Source organism: Pagrus major, chromosome 5, assembly GCF_040436345.1.
Source record: "Pagrus major chromosome 5, Pma_NU_1.0".
In the NCBI taxonomy this organism is placed as follows: Eukaryota; Metazoa; Chordata; class Actinopteri; order Spariformes; family Sparidae; genus Pagrus; species Pagrus major.
Genome location: NC_133219.1, coordinates 3,324,435 through 3,335,346, shown reverse-complemented (window position 1 = coordinate 3,335,346; position 10,912 = coordinate 3,324,435). Strand labels below are relative to the sequence as shown.

The window sequence follows — 10,912 nt, the reverse complement described above, 5'->3', positions numbered from 1 at the left end:
GGCCTCAGAGAATTTCAGTTTCATCATTTTCAGCCTACGTGAATACATTCCTTCATATCCACAGGCTTTCAGGCTTTTCCTTTGTACAGGAGGTCCTAACATGATTCTGGTTCCATGTGATTTAAGCTTAAGATTGTCCTCAAGACTCAACTTCAAGGTGACATCCAGGTCAGAGCATCCTTTGACTATACACTCCCCCAACAGGACAGCCTGAGTAATCAGGAGACTGTCTCTTTCAGCCTGTGGTCTTCACCTGTCCATCTCTGAGGCTTCAGTGTCAGTAGTTTTCAAAGGGGAGGACCGCTCGTTGATTAATCATCCACACTGCAGAGCATATGTTCTACCTGCCCTTTAGATAGATACATCCACTGGATGTGAGGCTGTGAGGCAGAGCTGCAGACCTCAGATCAGCCTCTCCTCTGGGGGGACTTTGAGGACACTGCCCATTTCCAACCTGGCACCAGCCACCTCCTGTGAGCTGGGGCTGTACGTGCCCTCTGACTGACGCTTCTTCCGTGCCGTCATGATAAGGAAAAACACCACCAGGATGGCCAGTAACACACACAGGGTGGTCAGAGGAATGGTCACCACCAGCCAGGGGATTCGCTCCCTGTGCTCCTCTTTCTGAAAGAGGGTACAATATTATGTATACATAGTGAACAAAACTAGCATGCACGCACGTGGTTACATTATCTCACGATTATGGATTTTTCTTTCATAATCATGATCGACCATGGTAATATTAATCAAACTTAGTTTTCATCTTATCCTTTTCTTAACTTGCAGTAATGGGCTTCCATATTTATCACCGTGAACCTCACACAAAGCCTGACGCAGGACACTTTTGAAGTGGGTGATAACAGACAGTGTGACTGCAGCAGGTAGGCTGACTGTTTATTCAAAGCTGCTGCTGTGCACTGTAACTTCTGTCATAATGTTTTTAAACTGTGAATATTTTTGCTATTGAAAATGTCAGAGCAGAAACTCCTGTTTGACTCATCACATTTGAAATGAATTAAGTTAATTTAAATGAAGTTAAAGGTTTATTGGCTCAGGTCCTAAACACCGTTGCTGCTTCTGTTCCTGTGTTGTAACTCTTAGTTACTTGTTAAGAGTGTGTAGGTTGGTGAAATGCAGCCCCTCGACCCTGGCACACAGAGTGAATGGCAGGACGATAGTGAAGAAGCCAACATTTGTTCAAAACATGCCATACAACTTAGTTGTATTAGCAATTCATCACTGTTACATTTTAACCGGATTATGCAAACCGTGAACATTTTATTTGGTCTCTTGGAGAAAAAAAAGAGGCGGAGTGGCGCTCCAGCAGCACTACACCTATGTGTATAACACACGGTTTTCTTTACTGCATTGTATTAGTAATTACAGTCATAATCTGTTTTTTTTTCATAATTCACAAAACATTCTAACCTATTTACCTTTAGTTATAAAATACTATATCTTTATTGGACTAATTTTCAGGCATTAATTGTCACTGAAAATGTTTTCTTTATGTGTTAAAAAATATATAATTTTTAGTGTAATATTAGAAATCCTGAAACACATTTTCCACTTAATTGGGACAATACACTATGGCATGGAGATATAGTAATGCTATTGTTTATTGCGTTTACAGTAAACATGCTTTTTCATGTACAGTATGCCTGTGTCATTTTTATTCCTAAATCAGGATTTCTGTGGCAGCTAAAGGGAACCTGAATGTAGGCCATCCATATATAAAACCCATCAGTCAGATTCAGGTTCTAATTTAGCACATGTGCTGTGAAAGCAAATTATGTCAAAGCCAGTGCCAGTGAAAAGATCTGTCTATCACTTACGTTGCTCTCACACAGTCTGCCGCTGAAGCCCGGCATACACTCACACTGGAAGTGGTTGAGTCTGTCCAGACAGGTGGCACCGTTAAGACAAGGGTTGGACTCGCACTCGTCTATCTCTGTCTCACACCTGAAACACATCAGCAGGGTTTTAACACAACTCTGTCTGACAGAGCAGCTGCTCTCACACACTTACACGCACATGCACTCTTGACCTTTACACTTGGATATGCTTCAGAGTAGACACACTTTCTACTGAACAGCAGGTGTGTGGTGAGGAACATGCTGCTCTCACCTGGCACCAGTGTATCCCGGCTTGCAGGTGCAGTTACCTCCAGAGTCTCCTCCTATACAGACCCCTCCATTAAGACAGTCTGTGTTCACATCACACGCCACTGGAGGGAAACGCCACCTGTTGGAAACACAAACATACTTATTGCGCAAGGTATGATTTTGTAGTTACTAGTGCAGTGCCCGTTTAAAATGTGCCCGCTTGATTGTAGGTCCTGTGGTAATGCTCATAGCAGCTTTCTCGAGAATCAGAGAAATCATTCAATTTACTTCTCACCCCACATTGATTGCATAGGGTTATCAAAACGTTAACATTAAAACTGATATTAGCCAACACCTTGTTTGGTATAACCAATGCTAACATGGCTGTGGGTAAGAAGTAGTCTAGGATTATTTTTCCATCAGTTATTCTAATCATTCTTCTTTCCATTAGATGATTAATATATCGACACAGTTACTCTAAAGATTATTTTTAAACCAGTGATTAATATGACAAGTAATTTACTCAAAATAAATATTATTAATATTAAATATTTTTTTCAGCATCTATTCAACATCATCTAATTTATTAGGTAAGGAATATTCCACAAAAATCAGGTGAAGATGCTTTCTGCCATCATAGGCCTAAACTGTGGGCCGGCTTCCCCTTGCATCTTAGACCTATGAACTCTCGCAGTTCTGAGATTGGCTTTTAATGTGGAGTAACTGCCTCAATTTTATTCTTAGTGTGTATTATATCAAGACTGTTATATTGTCATTATTTTTCTTAGTATTTTATTTAATTTTTTTTTCTCTTTATTCGTTTGTCTGTCTACTTGCTTTTCTCTAATTTATTGCAATTGCTGCTTGTTTTCCCCTGTCATTTCTACATTTGGTTTTTTATTATCATGTATTCTTTTATCCTGTCTTTGTTAAGCACCTTGGGCTGCATCTTTGCACGGAAGTTGCTATATAAATAAAGTTATTATTATTAATATTATTCATTTCCACATCACTGCTATGTTATGATATGAATAATAACAAAAAACCCTCTGTGTCAGATGCCTGATCGGAAAAATACTGGACCTCATATGCAAAAGATTGCTGTGACATAAATTAATTGAATCACTAAATGTCATAGAAACACTTTCCCTGAACTGGAGAATCAGTCATTTTGCTTCAGTGCTTGACATAAATCATTCTACAGCCTGCAGTTGCAGGAAGCATTACTATGGATCCCACTTATTTTCTCACAAGACCTGCCCTACTCCACCTCTGATTGGTTGGCTTTGTTGGTTACGTTCTATGCTTGACTCAAACTTTAAATACACACAGTAGCTCTTGTCTACTGGTCTCCCTCCCAGTCTTCTGCTGCTCTTGTCTGGGTCCCTTATCTGGAGCCACTCTTCACTGTCAGAGAGGTGGAGTGTTTACCTTGACAACTACGGCTCACGACTGGCTGCTGTAGCTGCAGTGTCACTGGGCTCGTGTGGTAGAGTGGACAGGCAGGGTGGCAGAGCAGCAGTCCAGCGGCAGCCCATCTGTCCACCCTACCGCACCAGTTCAGACACTCTGACAGTGAAAAACGGCTCCGGATGAGTGAGCTTTTCTTAGGAGAACATAAGTGGGATCAATAATAAAGTGTGTAGGAAGATTCCAGTGTTTCAGCTAGTAACATTTTGCACCACGAGCATAATTAACATCACAAAAGAAAACACAACATTCCATGATCAATCATCTGATCTGCTGATTAACTGATTGACTTCAACCTGGCTGGTAGCTGCTGACTCCTGTTCACTTTCAGCTGTTTCAGGAGTCATGTTAAGTTACTGCTGGTGAAAACCCAATGTGTTCTGATTTAGCTGCTTCAAATAAAAGCTTTTAAATAACTTTTAAATAACCACATAACATGGGACTTTTATTGTGGAGGATTTATAGGAAATGTGTTTATCACTAAATTAGCGAAGCTCCTTTGAGCACCATTCAAGACAAGTGTATCATTAGTTAAAGACTGGTTTGCCCTGTTGTAATTGAAATGCAAATCCCACGAGACAGGTCGAGCCAGCACATGTGTATGGAAAAGCCCCATTACTTTCAGACTGCAGACCAACTCTGCTGTAAAGCTGCATGAACAGGGACTTTTAACTTCTCGTCTTTGACAGCAAACAACACGCATCATTTCAGTAACTAACTATTATACTGCAACCTGAGCCCATCTATGCACTTTATGCTGACTACAGTAATAATGGTGACTGTGACAACGTGCTGGTGTCTCTCTCAAACACCAGTACAGACACTCTTAATAAATCAAAATCAACTCCAAAACACACTGTGTGTGTGGCTCCTGAGCACATGCCAAAACGTTTGATCCGTATCATCCTGGCACTATGCACAGAGCTCTTATATACAGGTTTGATCACTTACATGTCTACACAAATAAAACATAGAAAGGCAGTTTTCAGCGTCCAATGATGTAATTACACCACCACCAAGTCAGATCACTCATGGTATAAAGTGCATAGATAGGCTCAGGTTGCAGTATAATAGTTAGTTACTGAAATGATGCGTGTTGTTTGCTAATATTAATATTAATCATGGAATATGAGCAATAGCTAAAAGCCCAAGATGTGCTGTAGATAAACAGGAAAGTCTGTACTCACTGACAGCGCTTGCCAATGTAACCAGGAGGACATGAACATGTGTGCGTTCCCACTGTCTCCACGCAGGTTCCTCCATTCACACAGTTGAACTCCAGGCAGTTATCCACCTCATCCTGACAGTCTTTCCCTGTGTATCCAGGCTCGCAGCTACACTGGTAGTCTGCCAGCAGGTCTTTACATGTACCGTACAAACAGGGACCTGAAGAACACTCATTTATCTCCGTCTCACACAGCTTCCCCTCCCATCCTGTACTGCAGCTGCAGTTAAACTCATTGAACTGGTCCTGACACACACCCAGGTTGAGGCAGGGCTGGGAATCGCAAATCGGGGTTCCTTTACATCCTATGGTTGGCTCATGCCCACCCAGCCTGAAGAACTGGCTTGTCTGAGGGGCATCTGGTACTCTTATGAGTGGAAGGTAGATTCCACCCACTCTTATCTCCCCTAAACATCCAGTGTATTTCTCAGCCAGCAAGATTTTGGTGTCATTCAGGAAGTTGAGGTTGCCGCCAACGCCGAAGCTGCCTCCTACTCTCTGCCCATCCACGGTGAGGTGCCAGCGGGACACTAACTGTGTCTGATCGACCATGGACAGCTGAATTTGATGCCACGCTCCGTCCGCGATGGTCCTGTCACTTGTGAAGGCCAGCAGCTCTGCACTCGCCCCGCTGTCCAGTTTTACCAGCAGGGAAGAGTTGAGCAGGCCCACACAGAAGACCTCAGCTTTGCTGGCAGCCCGCATCAAGATTCCGTTCGAGTCTCGTGTCCGTATATCCATGGTGATGTTGGTTACAGGGTTCAGCAGAGAGCTGTTGGCAGCATACAGGAGAGCGTTGTCCTGAAAAATGGCTTCAGTTAAACCTGTGGGAGCAGAAGATCGCGTGAGCAGTCACCGAAATACAGAATTGTGCTCTATCATGCTGATTCAAAACTAAGGGCCGGATCTACTTAAGGTTTGCGTGTATTAAAACGTGTGCAAACTCCTTGCACACGCAAAAAAATGTACAAACTGATTTACTAACAGTGCGCAAAAAGGGTTGCGTCTGTCAAAGGTGCAAAATAGCGCGTCTGCATTCGGTTAGTACGTTTGCAGCAATGAATATGCAACATGGGGCGTTTACACGCAATTGTGCGTGTTGTGGGTGGAGAAAATGTAAATATATTAATTTAGCACACGCAAAGTGATTTAGCAAACCTGAAAGCAATTTTGCTAATAGAAACTGCTTCTATATTTAACACGTCTCAAAGGAAGGTGCAAACGGTTTGTATGCGTAATTGCGCACACATGGCTGCGGTTATTGTTGCAAGAAGGAGACGCCGAGAACGCATTTTTCACCCTCGTGTGAACATTTTTGGGATGAATGAGGACATATCGAATTAGAACATATCGCCTATCCAGCCTTGCCATTTTGGAGCTGTTGGAGGAACTCAGAGCGGATTTGGAGCCAGCTACGAGAAGGAGTCGCAATACCTGCAATAACAAAACTCCTTGCAAGTTTACTATTATTATTATATTTATATTATTATACGCCAATTTGTTTTTGTTCTTCTTCTGATGTCTTGGTATCTCCTTTTCACTTCATCCACTGTTTGCCTGTTTTTTCCAACAGCATTAACTTTTTCACCAATTTTCTCCCACATGGCGTTCCTTTGCGCGACCGTCAGATTCATTTCAATGAGCTGCAGCTCATTGAAATGTTTATTCGCTTCCTCTACCAACACTTCTAATTCCAAAGGGTCGAATTTCACTTTGCGCTTTCGCTCTCTCAAACTCGCCATGCTGAAAACCATGAAACACGCTAAACCCTCATTTAAATGGGCGTGTCTCCAACACGTTTGCACCTGTTGTCATTAACGCAATCACTCTTAGTAAATCGCCCGCAAACCGCGGTTCAACCCCACACGCAAATTTCTAGATTGCGCACACAGCAATTTGGGATCTTAGTAGATCCGGCCCTAAGAGTATTATTAATTTATAAGATCAATCTATTAATTGGAAAATCTTATAGTCATCTTGCTTTTATTGCAGTTTATTTTGCAGACTCAGTTTGGGTGTCCTATCCAGAGGTTCTCCAAATACCATTAAAAAAGATTTATTTGCCAGCTGGATGTCACTATTGGTAATATGTTAGTCAAGGATAAACAGTGTTAGGAGAGTATTAATAATACACCCACACCTGGATTGCCACACCTAAGAGAGCAGAGATGAATAGAGCTGCAGTGTTAACGGCTCCCATCTTTCTGACACAACAACAACACAAGGATCATTCCATGTGTTGGCTATTGGTCAATCTGGCCACATCTCTTTTGTTTACAGTACTTACATCAAGGTATCACAATTAAAGGGGCACTCCATCTATTTTATATACAAATGAATTTGCTCATCATGTTCAGTATGACTCAGTCTGTGAAAACAGTTTTCTAATGTCTCTTGTGGCTCAGAAAGAGAAAACCCTGATGATGTCATCAGGGTTATTTTCTTAGTTTGGGCTTTGGGACAACAGGTTTAAAAATTAAAGGCCAGTGCTGCAAACTGGTTGGATGGAGCTTGAAATATGTTCACTAGGCACGTGTCTAATGAAATGGGAATTGCAGGGTCAAGAGTTTTGGGAACAACATTCTCACTCCCAACTCATCAAATACAGCAGTTTGGTCAATGGCCTTAATTTTCAAACTACACACTTGGTCACACTGAGGACACAAACCCCAGTCTCCTGGGGGGAAAGTCTTGTGTATGACCCATCAACCCTCAAATCCCACTGCAGTCACACATGAAAATCAAAAAACTCATCATGATTATAGTCACTGGAATAAGGGATAAGGAAACAGATTTCCATTCCTAAAATCAGTGGTGGGCCCCTTGAATTGTGATACCTTGATGCAATAACTGTAAACAAATGAGGCATGGTAAAGATTATTGGTAGCCTTTGTTTTATGCCTTGTGCTATCAGTATTGTATTACCCATGTGTTACTTCCTGTTCCCATTTAATTTCATCAGACATAATATCTATATATTTGTTGTTTCTGTGCTTGAGTCTCTTGTAGGATAATCTTTCTTCTCAGCACCTCTCACGGTCAGACTGTTGAGATCATGGAGTTCCCTCCCTCTCTTGTACTCAGAAGTTTTTCCTTTGATGTCAGTGGGAGTCAAAGGTTGGCAAGTTGTCCACACCAACTAATGTTAAATGGCTCTACAGAAACCTTTCAAGACTGTCAAACTAATCAAATTAAGAAAATAAGAGCTAAACAAACAACCTTAACCTGACTTACCCTGCCTTGATAAAGAGAGTGAGAATTACTGTCAAAGGATTACTCACACTCATAACCATCCTGTAAGTCCACACAGCGCACTCCGTCAAAACAAGGATTGTCGACACACCACAAACGCGTCTCGCACAGACGCCCTGAGTAGTTAATGGGACAGTCGCACTTGAAGTCATTCCAGGTGACCTGACACTGTCCATCATTGAAACAGGGCTCATCCTTTGCAAGACAAACACAGATGGATGGATTAGACGATCACTTGTACAATCTCTCACCTGATGCTACCGCAGAGGTAAAAGCAGCAGAGAGGATTGAGCGGTAACTTGCAGCTCAAAGGGACTAACAACCAGATCAGTGCTAATGGGGGTGAGGAGATACAGTACAGCCCAGCTAAGAGACAGCACTACAATGCACTACAACAATTAGCATGGTCTCACTGTTAGACACACACTGGCAAAATGTTTATGCTAAAAGTGTTATCTGGGGCTTTTCATTACCACTAAATATTAGCCAGACAAGTTTGTCAATATATCATATGATATAGCAGATGGAAACCCACCATTTTCCCAAATGGTGGCTTAATGTGTCAGTCCACCACTATGGTCTAAACTGAAATTTCTCAAAGAATTTGGATGGGCTGTCTGATCTGGCTAGTTAAAGTGATGATCATACAGCAGATGTTGTATTTACCTTGCATGTGTCATCACTTTGGCATCCTGGCAGCACATTCTCCTCTGTGCTTGCCTGGTAAACTTCGACTCCCTCTGGATGATCCTCACTGGTCAGATGCTTGTGGTCCAGCCGGATGTCCTGCAGGCAGCCCTTGAAGTTTCCACCCCAGGCGTTCATACTCTTGCCTGCAGGGAGCCCTCCAACATACGCCACATCTCCTGCTTCTACGCTCACATTCCCTAAGGCACGATTATTCCCTGCTTTGGGAAATACCACATGGCCATAGTGTACCTTTACGGTTACCAAATTATTGTTACCGTCAGTGACAAACTTGGCCTCAGAGAGCAGTGTGGTGTGAGGGCTGTAAATAGCAACAGTACCCTCCTTAAGATAGATTGTCAGGTAAGGCGTTCCTTCTCGACTGAGCTGCAGGAGCAGACCGTTGTGTTTGAGGGAGCGCATTGAAAAAGAGATGGTGAAATTGTCTCCATGGGTCTCTGAGATGTTAAACGTTGCATAGCTGGTGGTGTTCTCACGACCAAAGGTCCAGGATGGGTACTCTGAGGTAGGAGTAGGAGGCAAAATGTTGTCATTATCTTACCCCATCACACTGGCACAAGTGTATCTGATATCAGAAATCTTTTCATATCTGACATCAAAATAAGCTGGTTAGCATGCTAACTTCAGTAGATATCTCTTCAACACAATACATGCAGTAGATGTCTTTGACATTATGTCAACATTGTTATTTCTTTACATTCTGTTGATAATGTACTGACATTTTTCCATAGTACACCTTTAATAGTCAGGCGGGGGGGGGCTCCACTTCCGAGTGAAACAGTTTTACAATGGGCGGTGTGGCTCTGGAGGAACATTTTGAAGACACATCACTTTGGCTGTCTTGGGTTGGGCTTGAACAGAGCTTTTTAACATACATTTTTGAAAGAAACGCATTTAACAGGAAGGAGGGGTCGCCAGGACTAATAGTGATAAATCTTGTGTATTATCAAGCTGCCTTATCAATAATTGATGCTTATGTGACACTGTATCACATTATATTATATTATTCCACTGTATTATATTATATTACATTACATCACGTATCGCAACATTTACATACCAGTGAATTATATTACACCATCTATTGTTTTATTGCATTTGTCATTAATAACTAAAGTAGCCTACTTGAGTGTATATTTAATACACTGTATCATGCTGTATCACCTTCATTCTATTGTTTAAGTATTATAAGCTTACTTATCACATTTGGTTTCAGGTTTAGGCTACTATATGGTTTGTCATGCTTATCATTAATAAACAAGTGTATTATATGTTTGGATGCCACTGTATTACAGGCTACAGAGCAGAAAGGGTTAGATGTCACATAACCTCTGCTTTGTTGTGACTGATTCACCATCCAGTGTGCATTTAGACGTTAAAAGGCATTAAAAACATTTCTATGGTCACCATTGAAAAGACATTCATTCTTTAACTGGCAACTTTCTGAGCATAGTTCAGTTGCCCCAACTGTTCAGCCATCACAGATTTCTTGGAGAAATACCATCTCAATCAATATTGTCTCCCTGCCCCCCTACAAATTAGAAATGAACAAATTAGCAACATACTGTAATTACACAACTTTGTGTTTTGTGCACATTGATGTTGTAATCAATTTGATAAGAAGGCGAGAAGATGTCTTAGAAATTCAATATAATGATTACATATAATATAAACGTTATTTATTGATAAGGAGGCACAATAATATTATTTTCCACTATGGGTCCCAGTGGTGGTGGTGGGCCTGCAGTCAAACCCTTCTAATTGGGTTAGCATAGTGACTGTTGCTGCATTCTGAAAGAGTAATTATGTGTTTTGTTTTTTCATTTTGATTTGATCAACCAAACATGGCAATTTTGCATGCTAATAGCCTCAAATAGAAGTAAGAACTAACTCTGTGGAAGGGTTAAAGATGCACAGACTTTGATTGATTTGTTCGGACCAAGTGTTAAGAGCGAGTTTAGTATTCATTCATTCACTTCTGTCATGGCCTCACCAAAAACAGGACCATCACTATGTGTGGAATAAAAAAATCTGTGTTTGTCTAAGTATCCCACTAGAGAATCATGAGAACAGTACTCCTACACATAGTCTTGGAGACTCCCACTGAGAAAAACACTAATCACTGGCCACAAGTTAATCTTTCCAGTGATTT

General features: G+C 41.5%; 1 protein-coding gene across 1 annotated transcript in view; it reads right to left on the bottom strand.

Annotated features, from left to right (window-relative positions):
• Window positions 1-304: 304 nt before the first annotated feature.
• Window positions 305-10,912, bottom strand: part of LOC140996482 (protein crumbs homolog 2-like) — a 34,578-nt gene continuing 23,970 nt past the window's right edge. The window contains exons 8-13 of the mRNA XM_073466899.1: window positions 8,719-9,260; window positions 8,082-8,247; window positions 4,763-5,624; window positions 2,128-2,244; window positions 1,836-1,962; window positions 305-624 (exon numbers count right to left, since the gene is read on the bottom strand). Coding sequence (XP_073323000.1) covers window positions 403-624; window positions 1,836-1,962; window positions 2,128-2,244; window positions 4,763-5,624; window positions 8,082-8,247; window positions 8,719-9,260 — 2,036 coding nt within the window. The 3' untranslated portion in view covers window positions 305-402. The remainder of the gene's footprint in view (window positions 625-1,835; window positions 1,963-2,127; window positions 2,245-4,762; window positions 5,625-8,081; window positions 8,248-8,718; window positions 9,261-10,912) is intronic.